This window comes from Somniosus microcephalus, chromosome 12, assembly GCF_052327205.1.
Source record: "Somniosus microcephalus isolate GS21.2 chromosome 12, FLI_Smic_1.0, whole genome shotgun sequence".
Lineage (NCBI taxonomy): Eukaryota > Metazoa > Chordata > Chondrichthyes > Squaliformes > Somniosidae > Somniosus > Somniosus microcephalus.
In genome coordinates, this window is record NC_140998.1 from 218,948,934 (window position 1) to 218,975,264 (window position 26,331).

The 26,331-nt window shown below is 48.2% G+C and overlaps 1 protein-coding gene across 3 annotated transcripts in view; it reads right to left on the reverse strand.

Annotated features, from left to right (window-relative positions):
- LOC147110135 (beta-1,4-galactosyltransferase 3) overlaps window positions 1-26,331 on the reverse strand; it is a 78,003-nt gene that overhangs the window by 14,775 nt on the left and 36,897 nt on the right. For all 3 annotated transcript variants that reach the window (XM_086004077.1, XM_086004075.1, XM_086004076.1), the window contains exons 2-4: window positions 2,805-3,484; window positions 1,913-2,148; window positions 1,419-1,606 (exon numbers count right to left, since the gene is read on the reverse strand). In XM_086004077.1, coding sequence (XP_085860203.1) covers window positions 1,419-1,606; window positions 1,913-2,148; window positions 2,805-3,072 — 692 coding nt within the window. In that variant the 5' untranslated portion in view covers window positions 3,073-3,484. The remainder of the gene's footprint in view (window positions 1-1,418; window positions 1,607-1,912; window positions 2,149-2,804; window positions 3,485-26,331) is intronic.

Consider the following 26,331-nt stretch of genomic DNA (forward strand, 5'->3'; position numbering starts at 1 on the left):
GGAATTCTCTACCACAGAAGGCAGTAGAGGCCAATTCATTAAATATATTCAAGAAGGAGTTAGATATATTTCTTAAGGCTAAAGGGATCAAGGGATATGGGGAGAAGGCAGGGACCAGGTACTGAATTTGGATGATCAGCCATGATCTCATTGAATGGCGGAGCAGGCTGGAGGAGCTGAATGGCCTACTCCTGCTCCTATCTCCTATGTTTCTATGTACGACCAGATTTAGGAACAGCTTCTTTCCCAGGGCTGTCATCCTACTGAACTCCACAAATAAACTCTAAAGCCTGCACATCTGCCAATGCACTTTATTATGGTTATGTTTATGTTAATGTATTACAAGCCCAATGTATGTTGAATGTTTAAATGTCTTAATCTAAATGTACACTCTCGGGAGCCGCAAGCCTACATTTCGTTGTACTGCACTTGTGCACTAACAATGACAATAAAATTGATTTGATTTGATTAATTCACCCCAAGCGAGACCAGTTCGGTTGAAAGCAGCATCTTCTGGTCCTTCCCCACCCACCCTCCCCGGGAACCCCATTCCATCAGTGCCACCCCCGCCCCCGAATCCATCCCTCCCCCTCTTGTCCTGGGGTACGGTTTGCTGCCAATCATCCTTGACCAGGGGGCTGCAGTGGACCAAGGCACATCAGTTTAGGGGGTTGGTCACATGCGCGTCAGCTATGACATGTTGCGCGCGCAATGGGATTCCCTCAGTACTGCCCCTCCGACAGTGCCACACTCCCTCAGTACCGCCCCTCCGACAGTGCAACGCTCCCTCAGTACTGCCCCTCCGACAGTGCAGCGCTCCCTCAGTACTGCCCCTCCGACAGTGCGGCACTCCCTCAGTACTGCCCCTCCCACAGTGCGGCGCTCCCTCAGTACCGCCCCTCCAACAGTGCGGCGCTCCCTCAGTACTGCCCCTCCGACAGTGCGGCGCTCCCTCAGTACCGCCCCTCCGACAGTGCGGCGCTCCCTCAGTACCGCCCCTCCAACAGTGCGGCGCTCCCTCAGTACTGCCCCTCCGACAGTGCCACACTCCCTCAGTTCAGCCCCTCCGACAGTGCGGCGCTCCCTCAGTACTGCCCCTCCGACAGTGCCACACTCCCTCAGTTCAGCCCCTCCGACAGTGCGGCGCTCCCTCAGTACTGCCCCTCCGACAGTGCGGCGCTCCCTCAGTACTGCCCCTCCCACAGTGCGGCGCTCCCTCAGTACCGCCCCTCCGACAGTGCGGCGTTCCCTCAGTACCGCCCCTCCGACAGTGCAGTGCTCCCTCAGTACCGCCCCTCCGACAGTGCGGCGTTCCCTCAGTACCGCCCCCCCGACAGTGCGGCGCTCCCTCAGTACTGCGTTTCCTCAGTACTGACATGACCCTGCCCCGCTCCGAGGGAGCGACGACCTCTGCTTACTTGTAGCCGAACTTGTCCATGGCGATGGAGGCGTGTTTGGGATTCTTCTCACACGTGTAGAGGTTGCGGTCATCCTCAGGAATCAAGTCCACATCATGGTAGAAGAGGCAGTCCCAGTCCGCCTCCTTCATGGCTTCCTTGAAGCCCACGTTCAGCAGCTTGGCTCGGTTGAATGTATAGTTCCCGGCCTGCTCCATGAGGGAGAGAGAGAGAGAGAGAGAGAGAGAGAGGAGAGTGCAGGGGTTAGTGCGGGGTCAGAGGCCTGGGGGACGGTGGTGAGGTGAAACGGCAATAGATGCCCGTCCACTGTCGCAACTTTCAGATCCAACAATCGCCCTCTGCACCCGCCCCAAAAACAGGCCCAACTCCCCAACTCAATCCCAAACTAGAGCGCGAGAGCGAGCGGCGGAGAGTGAGCGGCGCGCGCGAGACAGAGACAGAGAGCGACACAGAGACCGAGCGCCCGAACCGCTTCAATCGCCGGGGTGACTGACCTGGTGGATGATATAAATCCCGTAGTTGAGCTGCTGCCGCTGTAGGAACGGGTGCAGGTGGTACAGGAGGTATTTGAGGTGCTGCTCACGGTTCCGGTGCGGGATGACAACGGCCGTGCTGTACATCGACTCGCAATCCGGCGGTTTATACTGCCCCCCCGGCATCACGTAGGGGTTCTTCCTCTCCACCTCCTCCATCGTGAGGTCCTTGGGGAAGCTCACACGAATCGGACCCCCTACGGACAAGGAAATAGCAACTTAGCAAGAGAAGGAGGCCAATTCAGCCCCTCGAGGCTGTTACACAGGAACAGGAGGAGGCCCATTCAGCCCCTCGAGCCTGTTACACAGGAACAGGAGGAGGCCAATTCAGCCCCTCGAGGCTGTTACACAGGAACAGGAGGAGGCCCATTCAGCCCCTCGAGCCTGTTACACAGGAACAGGAGGAGGCCCATTCAGCCCCTCGAGCCTGCTACACAGGAACAGGAGGAGGCCCATTCAGCCCCTCGAGCCTGTTACACAGGAACAGGAGGAGGCCCATTCAGCCCTCGAGCCTGTTACACAGGAACAGGAGGAGGCCCATTCAGCCCCTTGAGCCTGTTACACAGGAACAGGAGGAGGCCCATTCAGCCCCTCGAGCCTGTTACACAGGAACAGGAGGAGGCCCATTCAGCCCCTCGAGCCTGTTACACAGGAACAGGAGGAGGCCCATCCAGCCAGGTTGCCCCCAAGATTGGTAGCCAGGTTGCCCATGGACCTGAACCTCTAGCCCGAGTTGATAGGGCGATTCCTGAAGCAGAACCAAAGACACCCCCCTCCAACCCGACGTCCTTTCTCCAAGACGCCCCGCCACCATTAACGTGTCCGCCACCCCACCGCCCCCACCCTCGGTTACCTAGATATGGCGAGGTCTTCGGGCAGTAAGGGAGCTCATCTTCACCGAGAACCGGCCGCACGATGTGACTCAGGTTGTAGTACACGTCTCCAGCTCGCGAGGCGTTGCGCAGGAAGGCAGTCGTCGAGGTCCCTCCTTTCCACAGGATCCCGATGAAGTAGGCCACCCTTTGGCGCGACCCTTCCCGGTAGAGCAGCACGATCACCATCAGTTGCACGCAGAGGAACAGCACCAGGTAATGTACTTTGGCGAGAGGTTTTGCCGGCATTGTGCGGCTGGGATTATTGGACGGTAGAAAAATAAATAGGTTCTTTTCCCGCGTTGAGAGTTTCGCTATTCCGTCAGCTGGCCATAGCCCTCCCCCCACCCCCCCCCCCCCCTTGTCCCTGAAGTATCCTCTTGGATCCGAGTCCTGAGGTTAGACCAGTTCAAAGCACTCTCGAGTAGGTCCTCGCCTCCCTGGTTTCCCAATGCCTGCTTAAAATAACGGTGACTTTATTACGGCATTGCGGGGGAAGCAGATTCGCTATGTGGGGTTAGCACATCCTTCAAAAAATCTAACAGAGATGGTCCTTGGGCACATACTGGTCAGGCACACTGTGAGGCACTTGTTGGTATTTCGGGATCAGTCGGGCACCAGTTATCCAAAAAGGCACGAGTTCGGTAATGAATCCATTAATCTGAGAAGGCAGAAACACATTGAACATGAAGAACACGCTCCCATCCTGAAATTTTAGCATTTCAATGGACACTTCCCGTTCACTCCCATTGTACACAATCCCAATGGACCCAAACCCCTTCCCATTTACTCCCACTGTACACAATCCCAATGGACCCAAACCCCTTCCCATTCACTCCCATTGTACACAATCCCAATGGACCAAACCCCTTCCCATTCACTCCCACTCTGCACAATCCCAATGGACCCAAACCCCTTTACATTCACTCCCACTGTACACAATCCCAATGGACCAAACCCCTTCCCATTCACTCCCATTGTACACAATCCCAATGGACCCAAACCCCTTCCCATTCACTCCCACTGTACATAATTCCAATGGACCAAACCCCTTCCCATTCACTCCCACTGTACACAATCCCAATGGACCCAAACCCCTTCCCATTCACTCCCATTGTACACAATCCCAATGGACCCAAACCCCTTCCCATCACTCCCACTGTACACAATCCCAATGGACCCAAACCCCTTCCCATTCACTCCCACTGTACACAATCCCAATGGACCCAAACCCCTTCCCATTCACTCCCATTGTACACAATCCCAATGGACCCAAACCCCTTCCCATTCACTCCCACTGTACGCAATCCCAATGGACCCAAACCCCTTCCCATTCACTCCCATTGTACACAATCCCAATGGACCCAAACCCCTTCCCATTCACTCACACTGTACGCAATCCCAATGGACCCAAACCCCTTCCCATCACTCCCACTGTACACAATCCCAATGGACTGGATGTTGTGCCCTAGAGGGCTGTGGATGCTCAGTCGCTGAGTATATCCAAGGTGGAGATCGATAGATTGAGAGATTATGGGGGGGGGGGGGGGGGGGGGGGAGGGGAATTGTTTTTTTTTGGGGGGGGGGGGGGGAATTTTTTTTGGGGGGGGGGGGGTGGTGTGTGGGGAGGGTGAGCTGGCGCGTCCGGTGGCAGGTCAGGACTCCGCTGTCGGGGCTGAACAGACCCGACACACAGCGACGGGTGCAGTAATTCAGATCATAATGACCTTGTTAACAGCCCATTAACAAGTATTTCGAGTTCACCTTTACATTTTACCAGGTCGCCCACAGGGTCGACGCTGCTCAGGGATCACATCTGGTAAGCAGGGCGGGAGTTGAATGGCCAGGGTACCATCTCATTACTTGACAGCTGCAAATGTGCTATAAAAGCTCCCATCTCACAGCTGTTCACTTTCCAAGCTCAGAGGCTGTTGCTTACTGCATTTGGAAGACAGATTGAGCTTTATGCAGGTTGCAAGTGCTTGGAGCAAACTCTCGATCCAGTGTCACCTCATTGGAACAACCTCAGAGTCAGAAGGTTGTGGGTTCAAGTCCCACTCCAGGGACTTGATCACATAAAGCTAGGCTGACACTCCAGAGCAGTACTGAGGGAGCGCCGCACTGTCGGAGGGGGGGGGGACTGAGGGAGCACCGCACTGTCGGAGGGGCCGTCTTTCGGATGAGACATTAAACCGAGGCCCCATCTGCTCTCTCAGGTGGATGTAAAAGATCCCATGGCACTATTTCGATGAGGAGCAGGGGGAGATCTCCCCAGTGTCCTGGGGCCAATATTTATCCCTCAACCAACATAACAAAAACAGATGATCTGGTCATTATCACATTGCTGTTTGTGGGAGCTTGCTGTGCGCAAATTGGCTGCCGCGTTTCCCACATCACAACAGTGACCACACTTCAAAAAAAGCACTTAATTGGCTGTGAAGCGCTTTGGGACGTCCCGAGGTGGGGAAAGGCGCTGGAGAAATGCGAGTCCGTCTTTTTCTCTCACCGTCGACAGATCGCTTCTGTCATCTCCAACCTCACCTGCCATCTATTCCATCAGCATCGGTGCCCTTGAAACTATATCACCTTGGTCCTCAGAATCGCACCACGATCAGCTCCAACACCAGCAGCACCAACAACAAGACCAACCTTCTCCGCAGTCAACTGATGCTGCACAGGACATCAGCACCCGACCATATTGCTGCCCAGGAGGCCAGGGATGGCCTCACCATGGCCAGATTTACTTCACTTGACGCTGTACACCCTGGTTGCCACAGGATGCACCAGGGTGGCACCACCCCACACCAACACCATAAAGCATCCCTACAATGCCCAAGCCATTCCTTTCACACTCATCGCCATTGCGGGGGTTACCGTTATGTCTCGCCATTCACTGCAACTCACTAAACTACTTCCAAAAAGGTGCACACAGATCTATTCAAGAACGCAAAGTGTTGAAAATAAAGGTTTCAATGCTTTGACACCACATTAACAGAAATTTTACATGAACATTGGATAAAACACCCAAGTGCCTACCCTTGTGTGTTGTTAGTTGGTATGATTGGACTAGGATGAGGGTGAGTGTGAGGGGTGGCTAGTGAGATGGGGATGTGATAATATAGATAGAGAGGGATGGGTGGAGGTGCAAGGTAAGTTGGTGCGAGTAAGGATGTTCAGGAGTAGGGTAGGGAAGGCAGTGTGATGGGGATTTGATGAGTGGCACAGCGGGATGAGGTTGAGTGTGGCTTTGCAGTAACGTTTTGTGATCTACTGAGATCATTGAAAGGTTGGCGCCACTACAGCCTGGTCCTCCTGACCACATCCCTGCTTGTGCCCTCCTGGGCAACGTGCAACCAGGCTGCGTTGGTCTCCTGGGGAGGTCTCTTCCGCCCATGGGAAGGGAAGAGGACCGCCCTGCATGCTGTGACTCCCTCCATGAGCATATGGAGGGAGTCATGGGAGAGCCCGGGTGCAGCCCTGCACCTCTGTGCAGTGCTAGTCAGTGTTTGCAGCACCTCGGTGCTGTAGAACAGAGAGCAGAACTGTCAAAATCAATTTGGACATGGTCCCTTAAAGGAAACCGGTTGAGAGAGCGCCGCACTGTCGGAGGGGCGGTACTGAGGGAGCGCCGCACTGTCGGAGGGGCGGTACTGAGGGAGCGCCGCACTGTCGGAGGGGCGGTACTGAGGGAGCGCCGCACTGTCGGAGGGGCGGTACTGAGGGAGCACCGCACTGTCGGAGGGGCGGTACTGAGGGAGCACCGCACTGTCGGAGGGTCAGTACAGAGGGAGCGCCGCACTGTCGGAGGGGCGGTACTGAGGGAGCGCCGCACTGTCGGAGGGGCGGTACTGAGGGAGCGCCGCACTGTCGGAGGGGCGGTACTGAGGGAGCGCCGCACTGTCGGAGGGGCGGTACTGAGGGAGCGCCGCACTGTCGGAGGGGCGGTACTGAGGGAGTGCTCCTTGCATGCAACTCGACGTCAAGTTTTGGTGCCGGTGTTCCCCCATCAATAGCCGCCCGCCCCGCCCCACCCCACTCCCAGGCAGCCCAAGCTTGGAGGGACTGAACTGACCCCATCAAGGATGAGAGGCAGCCTTTCCGCAAACTGTTGGAGAAGCGCCCAATGCAGGAGCTCTCAAGTACAGCTCCCGGATGGGAACAAAACGAGCTTTGTTCTCTGAGTCAGATCAAGGGTGAAGCACAGAGCAAAGTCGTTTTTGAAGGAGTGGTTATGTACACTGGGCAACGTCACAAGAGGGTGGGGAACTCATTTCCTCATCTCGTCCAGCTTCCCCACATGCCTCTCAAACAATGCTGCCTTTAATTTTCCTTTTTGGGTGCACGGCCATACATTAAGGGTGCCAAGACCTCGGAGAGAGTGAAGAGGGGGATTTACTCGAATGGTTTCAGGGATGAGGGACTTGAGTGATGTGGAGAGACTGGAGAAGCTGGGGTTGTTCTCCTTAGAGCAGAGAAGGTTAAGGGGAGATTGACCAGAATGGTCCCAGGGATGAGGGACTTCAGTGATGTGGAGAGACTGGAGAAGCTGGGGTTGTTCTCCTTAGAGCAGAGAAGGTTAAGGGGAGATTGACCAGAATGGTTCCAGGGATGAGGGACTTCAGTGATGTGGAGAGACTGGAGAAGCTGGGGTTGTTCTCCTTAGAGCAGAGAAGGTTAAGGGGAGATTGACCAGAATGGTTCCAGGGATGAGGGACTTCAGTGATGTGGGGAGACTGGAGAAGCTGGGGTTGTTCTCCTTGGAGCGGAGAAGGTTAAGAGGAGATTTAATAGAGGTGTTCAAAATCATGAGGGGTTTTGATGGAGTAAATAAGGAGAAAGTGTTTCCAGTGGCAGGAGGGTCGGTAACCAGGGGACACAGATTGAAGATAATCGGTAAAAGAACCAGAGGGGGAGATGAGGAGAATTGTTTTTACACAGCGAGTTGTTGTGATCTGGAACGCGCTGCCTGAAAGGGCGGTGGAAGCAGATTCAATAGTAACTTTCAAAAGGGGAATTGGAGAAATACTTGAAGGGGAAAAATTCACAGGGCTGCATGTTTGCTTTCAGTGACTGGTGTACAAGGACACCCAGGTCCCTCTGTACATCAACATTTCCCAATCTATCACCATTTAAATAATGGTGTGGAGATGCCGGTGTTGGACTCGGGTGGACAAATGTAAGAAATCACACAACACCAGGTTATAGTCCAACAGCTTTATTTGAAATCACAAGCTTTCAGAGCGCTGCTCCTTCGTCAGGTGAAGTGGAGAAATGCATAAAAACACAGCTTATATAGTCAGAGAATAATGTCAGATGTTTACAGGTAATCTTTCTAACTGCCATTTATCACACCTCGGCAGAGAGATAATCACAGCAATCAAAGGTGTAAATGGTGTCCAAACAGGTCAGTCAGGAAAACATTACATCAAAGAACAATGAGGTGGGGTCACAAGGGGTCAAATGTTGCAGATGCTGGGGTCTGTATGAAAAACAAAAAAAGACAAAAAAACATTTTCTTTGCTGGAAATCACAGCAGGTCCGGCCGCATCTGTGTGGAGAGAACAAGCCAATGGCAACTCGAGTCTGGATGACCCTACGTCAGGTGGGGTTACATGTAGCGTGACATGAACCCAAGATCTCGGTTGAGGCTGTCCTCATGGGTGCGGAACTTGGCTATCAGTTTCTGCCGAGGTGTGATAAATGGCAGTTGGAAAGATTACCTGTAAACATCTGGCATTATTCTCTGACTATATAAGCTGTGTTTTTATGCATCTCTCCACTTCACCTGACGAAGGAGCAGTGCTCCGAAAGCTTGTGATTTCAAATAAAGCTGTTGGGCTATAACCTGGTGTTGTGTGATTTCTTACATTTAAATAATACTCTGCCTTTCTGTTTTTCCTACCGAAGTAGATAACTTCACATTTATCCACGTTATACTGTATCTGCCATGTATTTGCCCACTCACTCAAATCGCCTTGAAGCCTCTTTGCATCCTCCTCACAACTCACGATCCCACCTTAGCACACTCTCTCCCTCGCCTCTGATTCAGAGGGTTGTGGGTTCAAGTCCCACTCTGGAGACCCGAGTAAAAAAATTGAAGGCCGACACATCTAGCGACACACACAATGCAGTAGTGAGGGACCCAACAAGGCGCGTTCCTGACAAACAAGTTTATCGACATTTCACAATCATTCAGAGAATGGAATCCCCTATTCATATCTTTCAGTCAAGCATCGCAAGCAGGCGAGCTGGATCAACGATCATAAAAAAGGTACAAATTGTTCCTGTCTGTACTCAGACTGACCCACGATGAGGGCATGATCGATTGTGAGCTCCCACTGTCCCAGGATATTCCCCAGCTCCCACTGTCCCGGGATATTCCCCAGCTCCCACTGTCCCGGGATATTCCCCAGCTCCCACTGTCCCGGGATATTCCCCGGCCCCAGTGTCCCGGGATATTCCCCGGCCCCAGTGTCCCAGGATATTCCCCGGCCCCAGTGTCCCAGGATATTCCCCGGCCCCAGTGTCCCAGGATATTCCCCGGCCCCAGTGTCCCAGGATATTCCCCGGCCCCAGTGTCCCAGGATATTCCCCGGCCCCAGTGTCCCAGGATATTCCCCGTCCCCAGTGTCCCAGGATATTCCCCGTCCCCAGTGTCCCAGGATATTCCCCAGCCCCAGTGTCCCAGGATATTCCCCAGCCCCAGTGTCCCAGGATATTCCCCAGCCCCAGTGTCCCAGGATATTCCCCAGCCCCAGTGTCCCAGGATATTCCCCAGCCCCAGTGTCCCAGGATATTCCCCAGCCCCAGTGTCCCAGGATATTCCCCAGCCCCAGTGTCCCAGGATATTCCCCAGCCCCAGTGTCCCAGGATATTCCCCAGCCCCAGTGTCCCAGGATATTCCCCAGCCCCAGTGTCCCAGGATATTCCCCAGCTCCAGTGTCCCGGTCGAGTTGTTCCTGGTTTGTCAGCTCTCCCTGTCCCCGGTCTGCCACCTGTTCAGTCATTTACAGCCTTACTTGGAAATGCTAACGACGGTGCTTAAAGATAAGGCGCTTCACCCAAGCTTTCAGTCTCTCCCCCTCTAACTCTTTCTCTCTCCCCGCTCCCTTCCCAGCTTGTTTCCCATTGAGGGAGAGCCTCTTGGCACCCAGCACCTGTAGACTCAGCTGTTACCGGTCTGGAAGAAGGGTCAGTGAATGAACAAGGAAGTAGGAAACAGAGCATATGGCACAAAGCAACAGTTATATAGCATGGGGAGGAGAGAGACAGAGAGCCAGACGGCAGAGAGCCAGACGGCAGAGAGCCAGACGGCAGAGAGCCAGACGACAGAGAGCCAGACGACAGAGAGCCAGACGACAGAGAGACAGACGACAGAGAGCCAGACGACAGAGAGACAGACGACAGAGAGCCAGACGACAGAGAGCCAGACGACAGAGAGCCAGACGACAGAGAGACAGACGACAGAGAGACAGACGACAGAGAGACAGACGACAGAGAGCCAGACGACAGAGAGCCAGACGACAGAGAGCCAGACGACAGAGAGCCAGACGACAGAGAGCCAGACGACAGAGAGCCAGACGACAGAGAGCCAGACGACAGAGAGCCAGACGACAGAGAGCCAGACGACAGAGAGCCAGACGACAGAGAGCCAGACGACAGAGAGCCAGACGACAGAGAGCCAGACGACAGAGAGCCAGACGACAGAGAGACAGACGACAGAGAGACAGACGACAGAGAGACAGACGACAGAGAGACAGACGACAGAGAGACAGACGACAGAGAGACAGACGACAGAGAGACAGACGACAGAGAGACAGACGACAGAGAGACAGACGACAGAGAGACAGACGACAGAGAGACAGACGACAGAGAGACAGACGACAGAGAGACAGACGACAGAGAGACAGACGACAGAGAGACAGACGACAGAGAGACAGACGACAGAGAGACAGACGACAGAGAGACAGACGACAGAGAGACAGACGACAGAGAGCCAGACGACAGAGAGCCAGACGACAGAGAGACAGAGAAAAAAAAACAAAAAAAAAAGTTATCTAGCTACGGCAAAACCAAACGACTGCAATGACACAGAGCAGGGAAGTGATATATCCTGAGCATTGCAAAAGTGAAAGGGCAAAGGATAAACACAAGGATAAAACACTACAAAATAACCCAGAGGTCCTCTACGTTGACTATGTCAATCAGAAAGGGACTAGGAAGAAGAACCACCTCATATTCTACACTGACTCCGTTCCCTCATGGAAGGATACTTTATACAAAAATTACGCACACGTCTTCAGTGAAGGTATTGGCAAGGGAGGCAGACTGAAAATATGTAAAGATGGAAATCTAGATAAAGATGACCCCCTGCTAACTATAAGCTACTACAACAAAGGAAAGATCATGATACAGGGGAATGTGGAAAATTTGGGCTCCTTTGAAAAGGAATTTCCCCGGTTGAAAGCTAAGTCGGGCGAAAAGAGGACCTATGGAAATGAGGCAAAAGAGAGCCCAACAGAGGGTGAAGAGAGCCAAGCAGAGGAAGAAGAAGAGAGTCCAGCAGAGACACACACCTCCCTGGCCATCTCTACCCTGGCCATCTCTACCCCTCCCACACCTCTCAGCGCAAACCAACTGCTGAAGGGGAGTCTGTCCATGTTAGAACTCGATTTCAATGAATACAGGGAAACACAGGCCAAGAAATCGAAGGAGGAGCTCAAACAGCTGAAAACGGAAAACGAGTCCACCATCCACGAGTTGAGAGAGATCGTGGAGGGGCAAAGAAATGAGATCAAAGAACTCCGTACTCAGCTAAACAAAATGAATGAGGCCGTAGAAAGGCAGAAAAATGAACTCAGCAGGCAACACAAACCCCTTAAGGTCCAACAACCGGCTGACACAAAAACACACGCAGGGACACAGAACCCGTTGGATGTCCCCCCACACGAGGATGCCACACCCTCTTTGCCTTGCGACCAGAACAGGAACACACCGCAGGTCCCAAACCCCCCTCCTGTCACACAGCCTACCCCAGAAACTCAGTCTACAACCAGCCCTCAGTTGAGTCCTGCCCAGACTACTGCTACCCAGTCTGAAAAGCCAGCCCCTCAGGCGGTCCTGCTGACCGACTCCAACGGGAAGTTTTTGGACCCCCAGAGGATGTTCCCAGGTCAGCAAGTCCTGAAAAAACGGTGCAGCACCACAGGCCAAGCAATGAAGATCCTGAACAGAGAATCCCTTGGAAGCCCAAAATGGCTTGTGATCCACACAGGCACAAACGACCTGCACACCCTACGGGAAGGCACTGCTAGAGCAGTGAGCAGGATGGCAGAGAAGGCCAGCATGGCATTCCCCGAAGTGCGGATTGTGATCTCCACTCTACTGCCCAGAGAGGACACCCTAGCCTATGTAATCCACAACACCAACAGGGAGATCGACATGGGATGTGCTGCCCTCCCCAACGTCCACCTGGCACACCACCCAAACATCAACACATGGGACCTCTATGACGGATTACATCTACTCAAACAGCGGGTGTGGATCTTCGCAAAAAACCTCAAACACTGCCAAAGGACGCACCCCTCCCACCCCCTCTGCCAATGGGAGCCCTAACCCAAACAGGACCACCACTGTCCCCCACCCCCCTATAAAAAACCAGCAACAGAACCGTGCTATTGTACCTGACCCCAGACCCCCCTTTAGACCACAGGCGACTGTAAACCAAGAACTGAGAAAGATCATGACGATGATAAGCACCCTGATGGAAAACAGGATAGGAATGTACTAAATTATTATTATTGTTATATTACTATTATTAGGTAGCAGTATGTGCATGCCTTATGAAATTTATACTAAATCGTCATTTAGCATTGTACATCTATAGAAACTAGTGTTTTCACACCCGTCCCACAAAATAGGTCCATTTTGCTTTGTTTTTTGAACTATATAGATGCGTTCTTTCCACATAAGCTGCTGGAATATCCAGGGTCTCCGCTCCTCAACTTTTGGGCTGAAGAGTACAGACCCTGAATTCCTAAAATCTATAAAAGACATTGATATAATTGTGTTAACAGAAACATGGTGTCAAAAGGACGTGCCCACCCACTGTCCTCCAATGTACCATAAAATCATTGTGCCCTCAGTAAAGAACACTAAGATACGCAAGGGCAGAACCTCCGGGGGAATCTTGGTGTGGTATAAAGGAGAATTGGACAAACACATCTCACCAGTAAAACAGGGGAAATCACATGTATGGCTAAAATTAGATAAAAATATAGGAATAGCTAAAAAAGATGTCTACTTATGTGCGATCTACATACCTCCAATAGAATCGCCATATTTTGAAGAGGAGTTATTTGAAACTCTCCACATGGAAATCAGCCATTTCCAGGCCCAAGGAAAGGTGCTACTATGTGGGGACCTAAATGCAAGGACCGGATGTGAACCTGACTTCATAGACCCACAGGGCAACAACCATGTGTTTGGCCAGACCCCTATATATGTCACACCAGCCATCACAAATCGGAACAACCTTGACTGTGAAATAAATAAAAGCGGCAGGGAGGTAGTGCAACTCTGCCGAGCCTTAGGCCTGTACATAGTTAACGGTAGGTTCAGAGGGGACTCCTTAGGGAGACTCACATATTCCTCAACTCTTGGGTCTAGTGTGGTGGATTATACAATCACTGACATGGACCCCTGCGATATCAACGCATTCACTGTCAGGCAGCAATCCCCCCTCTCAGACCATAACCAAATAAATGTGTACCTTAAACTTTCTGCCCAAACTACAGACACAAAAAAGGAACCCAGTAAGCTACATAAACTAAACCAGACATACAGATGGGCCCCAGACAGTGGAGATAAATTCATCACAGCACTAAATTCACCTGATCTCAAGTAAAATATCAAAATTTAAAGAAAATCTATATGAGATCACCAGAGATGGTGTAAACATGGCCATAGATGATATTATGATCTTCCATGAGGCAGCTGTAAAAGCCGACCTTGTGAAACAGAAGAGGAAATGTTACAAAAGACAAAAAAATGAGAAATGGTTTGATCACGAATGCAAAAATGCCAGAAATGACCTGAGAAAAATATCAAACCAAAAGCATCGCCAACCAAACAACCCAGGCCTGCGTATTAGATACAATGAGACCCTCAAAAGATATAAACACACCATTAGGAACAAAACACAAAATTATACCCACAAAAGACTTGAAGAAATTGAAAACTCCACCAATCCAAAACAATTCTGGGAAATGTGGAATAACCTGAGTACAACACAATTGCAAGCATTACCAATCCAAGATGGTGACATCTGGAGAACACATTTTGAAAACCTCTACAAAGACATCCCAGTAAACGAAACAAACTCAACTCAACATCACGTCACAGAAAAACTTCACACATTAGAAGCAACAATTAAAGACAACCAAAACCCTCTGGACTCCCCAATCACTTGGAAAGAACTGGCCACAAAAACAAAATCTCTCCACCTAAAGAAAGCCTGTGGTCCAGACAACATCAAAAATGAAATGCTCAAGTTCAGCACTATGGAGATGCAGGGTGCTGTACTCAAATTATTCAACATCATATTATGTTCAGGCTGTTTTCCCGATATCTTGTGCCAAGGACTCATCTCTCCCATATATAAAAGTGGAAACAAATCAGACCCAAATAACTACCGTGGCATCTGTGTCAACAGTTGTCTAGGGAAGTTATTCTGCAGTATTCTAAATAGTAGATTACTTGATTTTCTTAACAAACATAATATCCTTAGAAAAAATCAAATAGGCTTTCTTCCAAAACACCGCACCACCGACCATATCTATACCCTTCACACTCTCATTGAAAAACATATACACCAAACAAAAAAATGGGAAAATATTCGCTTGTTTCATTGACTTCAAGAAAGCCTTTGACTCTATCTGGCACGAAGGGCTCTATTACAAACTTCTTCAGTGTGGAATAGGGGGCAAAGTCTATGACCTTATTAAATCGATGTATCTGAAAAATAAATGCGGTGTCAAAATTGGAGACAAACGCACCGGTTTCTTCACCCAGAGAAGAGGCGTCCGGCAGGGATGCAATTTGAGTCCGACCCTGTTCAACATATACATAAATGAGTTAGCAGACATGCTGGAGCAAAGCGAGTCACCGGGTCTCTGTCTCCTGGATGGGGAAGTGAAATCCCTGTTCTATGCGGACGACCTGGTTCTGCTGTCTCCCACAGAACAGGGATTACAGCAACATTTAGACGTACTCGACAAATACTGCCAAAATTGGGCCCTGACAGTAAATCTAAAGAAAACCAACATCATGACTTTTCAAAAAAGGCCCAGATGTCAGGAAAACAAATACCAGTTTACTCTCAGTGATACCATCATAGGACACACTATGAGCTACACTTACCTTGGTCTAACCATTACAGCATCAGGGAGCTTCAGCATAGCAGTGAATGCACTAAAAGAAAAAGCCCGAAGAGCCCTATATGCAATAAAAAGAAAACACTACAACATCCAAATCCCAATCAAAATCTGGCTCAAAATATTTGATAGTATAATCCTGCCCATTGCGCTGTACGGTAGTGAAGTATGGGGCCCACTCAATCACCATAGCTACACTAAATGGGAAAAACACACAATAGAAGCCCTACATGCAGAATTTTGCCGAAGCATTCTTCGCACCCAAAGGAAAACACCAACAAATGCATGTAGAGCCGAACTAGGCAGATACCCACTGATAATAAACATCCAAAAACAAGCACTAAACTTTCTAAATCACCTCAAATCTAGTTCCCCAGACACCCTTCATTTTAAAGCCCTCCAGACCCAAGAGCTCAACCCAGAAACGAGTCCCCTGAGTCAGTTGTTACTGAAACTAAGTACTCCTACCCAGCCGGACCCTGACCACTCCCAGACCAACACTGCTCTCCAAACACCAATCCGAGTGAACCAAATCATTAAACAATGCAAAGAAACCTACCTGGAACATTGGAACAAAATAACCAAAAGCCAAAGCAGATTAGAATGCTACTGGGCCCTAAAAAGAGAATATAAACTGGCAGACTATCTCTCGACCATCAGAGACACAAAACAGAGACAGACCCTCACCAGGTACAGACTAAGTGACCACCAACTGGCAATTGAAAAAGGAAGATACCAGAAATCCTGGCAGCCTAGAGAGAATAGAATATGTGATCAATGTCTGGCCGGCGAGGTTGAGACAGAGATGCATTTCCTCCTAAAATGCGAAAAATTCAACACAACAAGAAACATATTATTTGACAAGCTCAGCCAAACAACCCCAGATTTCAAAGAATTGGATGACCTGTCAAAATTAAGATTAGTCCTGGGAGAAGGAGACAGACCATACCTTGGTGCCAAATATGTAACAACATGTCACAACCTGAGGACTGTTTAAAATTAATACTGAATGTACCCAACGATGTTCAACGACTGTTTAAATTAATATTGTTTAAATTAATATTGTATGTACCCAACGAAGGTCAAAATTGTTTGACACCTACAGAATGTTGGAAAACTGTACTTTTTGTTATGTAAGCTTTGGCAATATGGTTCCCTGTAAACTTTCATGCCAATAAAGCATTTGAATTGAATTGAATTGAATTGAGAGACAGAGAGAAAGAGTCCCCTGAGTCAGCTGCTACTGAAACTAAGTACTCAGCCGGACCCTGACCAGCCCCAGACCAACACAGCCGTCCAAACACCAATCCGAGTGAACCAAATCATTAAAAAATGCAAAGAAACCTACCTGGAACATTGGAACAAAATAACCGAAAGCCAAAGCAGATTAGAATGTTCCCGGGCCCTAAAAAGAGAATATAAACTGGCAGACTACCTCACGACCATCAGAGACACAAAACAGAGACAGACCCTCACCAGGTACAGACTAAGCGACCACCAACTGGAAATTGAAAAAGGCAGATACAAGAAATCCTGGCAGCCTAGAGAGAATAGAATATGCGATCAATGTCTGGCCGGCGAGGTTGAAACAGAGATGCATTTCCTCCTAAAATGCGAAAAATTCAACACATCAAGAAACATATTATTCAACAAGCTAAGCCAAACAACCCCAGATTTCAAGGAATTGGATGACCTGTCAAAATTGAGATTAGTCCTAGGAGAAGGAGACAGACCATACCTTGGGGCCAAATATGTAACAACATGTCACAACCTGAGGACTGTTTAAAATTAATATTGAACGTACCAAATGAAGTACAAAGACTGTTTAAAATTAATATTGTTTAAAAGTAATATTGTATGTACCCAACAAATGTCAAATCGATTGACACCTACAGAATGTTGGAAAACTGTAACTTTTTGCTATGTAAGCTTTGGCAATATGGTTCTCTGTAAACTTTCATGCCAATAAAGCATTTGAATTGGAATTGGAATTGGAATTGGAGAGAGAGAGAGAGAGAGAGAGAGAGATAAAAAGAAAATTCTACAACATCCAAATCCCAATCAAAATCTGGCTCAAAATATTTGACAGCATAATCCTGCCCATTGCACTGTACGGTAGTGAAGTATGGGGCCCGCTAAATCACCAAAGCTACACTAAATGGGAAAAACACACAATAGAAGCCCTACATGCAGAATTCTGCCGAAGCATCCTTCGCACCCAAAGAAAAACGCCAACAAATGCATGCAGAGCCGAACTAGGCAGATACCCACTGATAATAAACATCCAAAAACGAGCACTAAACTTCCTAAATCACCTCAAATCTAGCTCCCCAGACACCCTTCATTTCAAAGCCTTTCAGACCCAAGAGCTAAACCCAGAAAAGAGTCCCCTGAGTCAGCTGCTACTGAAACTAAGTACTCAGCCGGACCCTGACCAGCCCCAGACCAACACAGCCGTCCAAACACCAATCCGAGTGAACCAAATCATTAAACAATGCAAAGAAACCTACCTGGAACATTGGAACAAAATAACCGAAAGCCAAAGCAGATTAGAATGTTACCGGGCCCTAAAAAGAGAATATAAACTGGCAGACTACCTCACGACCATCAGAGACACAAAACAGAGACAGACCCTCACCAGGTACAGACTAAGCGACCACCAACTGGAAATTGAAAAAGGCAGATACAAGAAATCCTGGCAGCCTGGAGAGAATAGAATATGCGAACAATGTCTGGCCGGCGAGGTTGAAACAGAAATGCATTTCCTCCTAAAATGCGAAAAATTCAACACATCAAGAAACATATTATTCAACAAGCTAAGCCAAACAACCCCAGATTTCAAGGAATTGGATGACCTGTCAAAATTGAGATTAGTCCTGGGAGAAGGAGACAGACCATACCTTGGGGCCAAATATGTAACAACATGTCACAACCTGAGGACTGTTTAAAATTAAGACTGTTTAAAATTAATATTGAACGTACCAAATGAAGTAGAAAGACTGTTTAAAATTAATATTGTTTAAAAGTAATATTGTATGTACCCAACAAATGTCAAATCGATTGACACCTACAGAATGTTGGAAAACTGTACCTTTTTGCTATGTAAGCTTTGGCAATATGGTTCTCTGTAAACTTTCATGCCAATAAAGCATTTGAATTGGAATTGGAATTGGAGAGAGACAGAGAGAGAGAGACACAGAGAGAGATGGTGTAAACATGGCCATAGAGGATATAAATATGATCTTCCATGAGGCAGCTGTAAAAGCCGACCTTGTGAAACAGAAGAGGAAGCGTCACAAAAGACAAAATAAAAATAAGAAATGGTTTGACCACGAATGCAAAAATGCCAGAAAAGACCTGAGAAAAATATCAAACCAAAAGCATCGCCAACCAAACAATCCGGACCTACGTACTAGATACAATGAAACCCTCAAAAGATATAAACACACCATTAGGAACAAAACACAAAACTATACCCACAAAATACTCGAAGAAATTGAAAACTCCACCAATCCAAAACAATTCTGGGAAATGTGGAATAACCTGAGTACAACACAATTGCAAGCATTACCAATCCAAGATGGCGACATCTGGAGAACACATTTTGAAAACCTCTACAAAGACATCCCAATAAACGAAACAAACCCAAGTCAACATCAGGTCACAGAAAAACTCCACACATTAGAAGCAACAATTAAAGACAACCAAAACCCTCTAGACTCCCCAATCACATGGAAAGAACTGGCCACAAAAACAAAATCTCTCCACCTAAAGAAAGCCTGTGGCCCAGACAACATCAAAAATGAAATGCTCAAGTTCAGCAATATGGAGATGCAGGGTGCGGTACTCAAATTATTCAACATCATATTACGTTCAGGCTGTTTTCCCGATATCTGGTGCCAAGGACTAATCTCCCCCATATATAAAAGTGGAAACAAATCAGACCCAAATAACTACCGCGGCATCTGTGTCAACAGTTGTCTAGGGAAGTTATTCTGCAGTATTCTAAATAGTAGATTACTTGATTTTCTTAACAAACATAATATCCTCAGAAAAAACCAAATAGGCTTTCTTCCATAACACCGCACCGCCGACCATATCTATACCCTTCACACCCTCATTGAAAAACATATACACCAAACAAAAAATGGGAAAATATTCGCCTGTTTCATCGACTTCAAGAAAGCCTTTGACTCTATATGGCACGAAGGGCTCTATTATAAACTTCTTCAGTGTGGAATAGGGGGCAAAGTCTATGACCTTATTAAATCAATGTATCTGAAAAACAAATGCGGGCTCAAAATTGGAGACAAACGCACCGATTTCTTCACCCAGAGAAGAGGCGTCCGGCAGGGCTGCAATTTGAGCCCGACCCTGTTCAACATATACATAAATGAATTAGCAGACATGCTGGAGCAAAGCGAGTCACCAGGTCTCCGTCTCCTGGATGGAGAAGTGAAATCCCTGTTCTATGCGGACGACCTGGTTCTGCTGTCTCCCACAGAACAGGGATTACAGCAACAACTAGACCTACTCGACAAATACTGCCAAAATTGGGCTCTAACAGTAAATCTAAAGAAAACCAACATCATGATTTTTCAAAAAAGGCCCAGATGTCAGGAAAACAAATACCAGTTTACCCTCAGTGATACCACTATAGGACACACTATGAGCTACACCTACCTTGGTCTAACTATTACAGCATCAGGGAGCTTCAGCATAGCAGTGAATGCACTAAAAGAAAAAGCCCGAAGAGCCCTATATGCAATAAAAAGAAAATTCTACAACATCCAAATCCCAATCAAAATCTGGCTAAAAATATTTGACAGCATAATCCTGCCCATTGCACTGTACGGTAGTGAAGTATGGGGCCCGCTAAATCACCAAAGCTACACTAAATGGGAAAAACACACAATAGAAGCCCTACATGCAGAATTCTGCCGAAGCATCCTTCGCACCCAAAGAAAAACGCCAACAAATGCATGCAGAGCCGAACTAGGCAGATACCTGTTGTGTATGTAATATGTGTGCTACTTTGAACCTATGGACAGGACTGCACTACTTGTTGGGCGTAGTGATACGCCGTACCACTCCTGGCCATAGGTGTATAAATAGTACTGTGGGTACTGATCCCCCTCAGTTCCCGCCTGTGGGCATGAAGTAAAGACCTACCTATAGTCCCTACCTCCAACCAGTAAAGACCTGTTTTATTGTTACTGATTAAGTCTGAGTATTAATTACTTGAACAACTCACAGATTTAACACTGGCGACGAGTCTGATTCGGACCCTGCGGCAGTCACTCCACGGCAGCTTCGTCCACAGCCAGGACGTTGCAGAGAGGTTTCCACCCTCTCCACCCCACTGGAAGACATCCTGACCTCAGAGCCTCCATCGGCGACCGTCAGCTTCTTCTCCAGCTTGGTGGTGGGTAAGCCGTTGTCTGAGCCGGGCAGCGACGCGACAGGCAGTCGACCGCGTTGGCCGCACGAACGGGGCTGGGGGAGCTGGAGGAATAGGGCGCGAGAGCCGCTTCGAGCGGGAGGCGTTTCAACGGAGCGATCGCATCTCCTGATAAGAGCCGAGAGCCGCTTCACGATCCAGCGATCGCATCCGCTGATAAGGGCCGCACTCGGGCGATCGCGGCGAAGATAAGGGCCGCACTCGGGGGCTGAAGGGAGACGGCGTTGGGGGACGGGTGAAGACCGCCAAGCGCGGGAAAACCGCCATTTTGTGGGCGGAGGACGACGGCAAGAGCGGGAAGCCGCCATCTTGGATAGCAGTAAAAAAATTAAAAAAAATCTGAGAAATTGCAAATCTACAATGCCTAAACACGGGAATATTAGCACCTTTGATAGTGACCTCGAAGATTGGGCCATATATGTTGAAAGAGTAAAAAATTATTGTAAGGCCAATAAAATTCGTGACCAAGATAAAGCTCTAACATTATTAAATTTAATGGGTGCAAAGACATACGGGCAATTGAAACACCTGTTATCACCAGATGAACCGGCGGATAAAACGTTCGATGAGATTGTTACTGTCCTGAAAGATCATCTAAACCCCACGCCGCTGATGCTAGCGGAACGATTTAAATTTTACGACAGAAGGCAGCTACAGCATGAAAGCAATGCTGAATATTTGCTGGAATTGCGTAAATTAGCTAAATATTGCCAGTTTGGAACGGGACTGACAGAGGCACTTCGAGACAAATTTGTGTGTGGTTTATTTAAACAGGATACACAAAAGCGACTGCTCGAGGAGAATGAGCTGACGCTTGAGAAGGCGGTCACTATGGCAGCAGCACACGAAGCCGCAGCGAGAGGCACGGCAGTAATGCAGCTACGGTCACCGGAGCTCAGTGCACACAAATTGGGTGTGAGTTCTGGCAAATGTTATCGTTGTGGAAAGACAACGCATGATCAGAACCAGTGTTGGTTTAAAAACCAAGAATGTAGAACTTGTGGTAGGCTTGGACATATAGCTAGAGTATGCAGGTCAGGGAAGAAGACCAGCAACAAGAAGTCACCGCAAGGAAAATACGCAAAGGTACACAAGGTGACCGAACAGGAGTCAGATTCAGACGCAAGCTGTAATGAACTGGCTAGCTTAAGAGTACTCAACGCTGGTAAGGGTGCAGACCTCCAGACAATTTGGGTCACTCTTCAGATAGAAGGAGTCCAAGTAAAACTGGAATTGGACACTGGATCGGCATTGACGGTCATAAATAAGAAAGATTACGGAAAGTTATTCCAACATATTCCCCTACAGGATACGGGGATTATATTGAAAACATACACGGGGCAAAGAGTGTACCCCATCGGGAAAATAGAGGTTGCAGTGGTCCACAAGGGCGAAGACAGTCAAATAATGGACTTATATGTGATATCTGAAGGAGGTTCTCCACTACTAGGACGGGAGTGGATTAGGAAAATGAATATGGACTGGCATTTCCTACAAACAATAACGAGTGAGAACTCGGTGAAGATAGTCGGCCCAGACTCTGGAACGGATGATGGTAAGCCCAACTCAGGTGCAAAAGACAAAGTTTCAGCACAGAATTCCACTGAGCAACAACAACATAGTTTAACTGTGGATTCTGAGTCTGGCAAGTCTACTGATGTGCCCATTTCTGAGGGACACCGGGCTCGAACTCAACTCCATTTCAAACTACAACAGCAATTAGAACAAATGCTTCGCCGTTTTGAGCAAGAGTTGAATGCAACGAAAGAGTTCTTTGATATAGAGTTGGAGAATCTGGAAAGACAACAGAAGCAGCTAATGGAGAAAATGGAGCAGGAGCACACAAAACGTCTGATGTCAGAGGAGTTAACGGTCAGCCAACTCCTGCATATGCTGAAGGACAGGACTCTGAAATGGGAAAAACTTGAACACGAACTTCAATATTCAAACGAAAGGGGTTCGGAGCTCTCAAAGGTTATTGGAAGAGCTGAGGTGGCAACACAGACTGAGATGACTGCAACAGAGCAGCCCTTGGATGCCAAAAGTACGCTGACTCACGTCAACGTAGAACAACAGACCGCTGAAACAGCTGCTCCGGTAGAGGGATTGAATAGTCCGATCAATCAATCTCCAAAAGAAGTTGAAGTAGTAAAATCTCAAATGAGGTCATTAGTAAACGACTTGCTGAAAGCCCAGAAAAAGCTGGATGAAGAGGTACGCATGAAGAAGTCTCTTCAGGAAAGATGTCTGGACTTGGAACAAAAGCTGGCTAACGCCCAGCTGGGTATGGAGGAAATAGAAGACCCTCTCGCTGGCCTAGATCAGGACGACACCGAATATTACTATGTCCTGTCCTGCCCAACTTGTAACTTCGACTCCCACCATACAGAAATCATGGAGGAGCACCGAAAGTCTACGGAACATCGGGAGAAGGTGGCTCTACTACGGAAAAAGGAGGGAGAGAAGGAGGAACTGCGCATGCAGCTGGCAGCTGACAGTGGAGCCCAGAGAGTCTCCAAGAAGCAGAAAAGGAAAAGTCGAAACAGAAGATGACCCATCTGAACCATTATTACCTCTACCAGATCACACACGTGGTCCCTCCGAACGGAGCCAATTCAGTTCGGAAGTTCAAACTGTTAAATCCATGGAAGGACTATTGAATGAGTCACTCCAGCAACGTGAACCGACTCCACCACAGAGATTGAATCTGTGAGCTGTTTTCCGCAGAGACTGAATCTGTGATCTGTTTTGACATGAAGTTATCTATGTATCTATGTTATTCTGTTATGTAAACCTGAAGTTATATATGTATATATGTTATTACGTTATGTTAAATGGGGAGATGACTGTAAAGCTAGGAAGGGAGGAATGTTGTGTATGTAATATGTGTGCTACTTTGAACCTATGGACAGGACTGCACTACTTGTTGGGCGTAGTGATACGCAGTACCACTCCTTGCCATAGGGGTATAAATAGTACTGTGGGTACTGATCCCCCTCAGTTCCCGCCTGTGGGCATGAAGTAAAGACCTACCTATAGTCCCTACCTCCAACCAGTAAAGACCTGTTTTATTGTTACTGATTAAGTCTGAGTATTAATTACTTGAACAACTCACAGATTTAACAATACCCACTGATAATAAACATCCAAAAACGAGCACTAAACTTCCTAAATCACCTCAAATCTAGCTCCCCAGACACCCTTCATTTCAAAGCCTTTCAGACCCAAGAGCTAAACCCAGAAAAGAGTCCCCTGAGTCAGCTGCTACTGAAACTAAGTACTCAGCCGGACCCTGACCAGCCCCAGACCAACACAGCCGTCCAAACACCAATCCGAGTGAACCAAATCATTAAACAATGCAAAGAAACCTACCTGGAACATTGGAACAAAATAACCGAAAGCCAAAGCAGATTAGAATGTTACCGGGCCCTAAAAAGAGAATATAAACTGGCAGACTACCTCACGACCATCAGAGACACAAAACAGAGACAGACCCTCACCAGGTACAGACTAAGCGACCACCAACTGGAAATTGAAAAAGGCAGATACAAGAAATCCTGGCAGCCTAGAGAGAATAGAATATGCGATCAATGTCTGGCCGGCGAGGTTGAAACAGAAATGCATTTCCTCCTAAAATGCGAAAAATTCAACACATCAAGAAACATATTATTCAACAAGCTAAGCCAAACAACCCCAGATTTCAAGGAATTAGATGACCTGTCAAAATTGAGATTAGTCCTAGGAGAAGGAGACAGACCATACCTTGGGGCCAAATATGTAACAACATGTCACAACCTGAGGACTGTTTAAAATTAAGACTGTTTAAAAGTAATATTGAACGTACCAAATGAAGTACAAAGACTGTTTAAAATTAATATTGTTTAAAAGTAATATTGTATGTACCCAACAAATGTCAAATCGATTGACACCTACAGAATGTTTGAAAATGTACCTTTTTGCTATGTAAGCTTTGGCAATATGGTTCTCTGTAAACTTTCATGCCAATAAAGCATTTGAATTTGAATTTGAATTTGAGAGAGAGAGAGAGAGAGAGAGAGACAGACAGAGAGACACACAGACACACAGAGAGAGAGACAGAGAAGGAATAAGCAATATACCTATTCAGAAAAAAACACCACTCTATGAAAGAATTCTGACTTTATTAAAACATGACAAACTCGGTCTGGAAATCTGGAAGCCTCAACAACGGAGAAGCTGTGAACAGCATTCAGGCTATTGAGAGAAGATAAGTTATTGACACTGAATCAACAGCCTTGTTGAAACAGAAGGTTAAATGTTCCCGATGTCTGAATCTTTGAAAGGAAGGCAATGGTACACCCTGTTCAGGTGTTCTGAAGTACACTTCGTAAACAGGCACTTAAAAGAAGAAACATATGGCTTTGTAAAAATAACATCAAGTAAAAGAAACACCTGCCATCAAATCGTTTATATGTTAAGCTTAAGACACCTACACAGGAGACACGATTCTTAATGCTACCAGCAGAACTGACTAAGAATAGCAGGGGTCAGCAGAAAAATGACTGGAGATAATTAGCTTGCATTAGCAGAAAACTTCAAAGAAAATTCCACTGAAAAAGGATATAAATATTGAACTTTCAAATGGGATGATAGGTTCCCTGTAAAGGGGCAAAACGATTCTCGGCTTCAGAGGCAGGCTCTGTAAGTCTACACCTGTTTGTATCGCGGGGATCAAAGGTATTTGATTTTGGTGGATATCCTGGAAGACTAAGAACTGTAGAGCAGTTAAGATCTCTAATAAGAATTGTAAAGCTCATTCTTTTTGGATCTGTTAATGTTGCGATTGAAACACCTACTGTAATTACATGTCGGTTCTTTAATAAATCTATATATTTTTAGAATTGTCTCACATAATACATCTGTATCAAACGCGCGTACTCAATCTCTGTACATTCTTTGGTGAGGAGTTGCAGAATTCTGGGGGAGTTTTCCGGACCCTCATAATATCCGGAAGGTTACAGTCTAGCTAAACTTATTAATAGTGTTATCTGGAGGATGGCAACATCTTCAGGTTGTTCCTTTCCTTTAGGGAGAGATAGTCCAGACCTTTAGACCCAATGAAGCATCATTAGGATTCGGCTACCTCTAACTTTAGTTGAAAGTGAATGTCTGGGGCATACTCCTGATCTGGGGTAGCCCTAAAGGGGCTAGGACTAGTAATTATCCCTTCAAGACCGAGAGAGAGAGAGAGAGAGAAGGGGGCGGGGGCGAGAGAAGGGGGCGAGGGGGCGCGCGAGGGGGGCGGGCGCGAGCGAGAGCGAAGGGGGCGGGCGCGAGCGAGAGCGAAGGGGGCGGGCGCGAGCGAGAGCGAAGGGGGCGGGCGCGAGCGAGAGCGAAGGGGGCGGGCGCGAGCGAGAGCGAAGGGGGCGGGCGCGAGCGAGAGCGAAGGGGGCGGGCGCGAGCGAGAGCGAAGGGGGCGGGCGCGAGCGAGAGCGAAGGGGGCGGGCGCGAGCGAGAGCGAAGGGGGCGGGCGCGAGCGAGAGCGAAGGGGGCGGGCGCGAGCGAGAGCGAAGGGGGCGGGCGCGAGCGAGAGCGAAGGGGGCGGGCGCGAGCGAGAGCGAAGGGGGCGGGCGC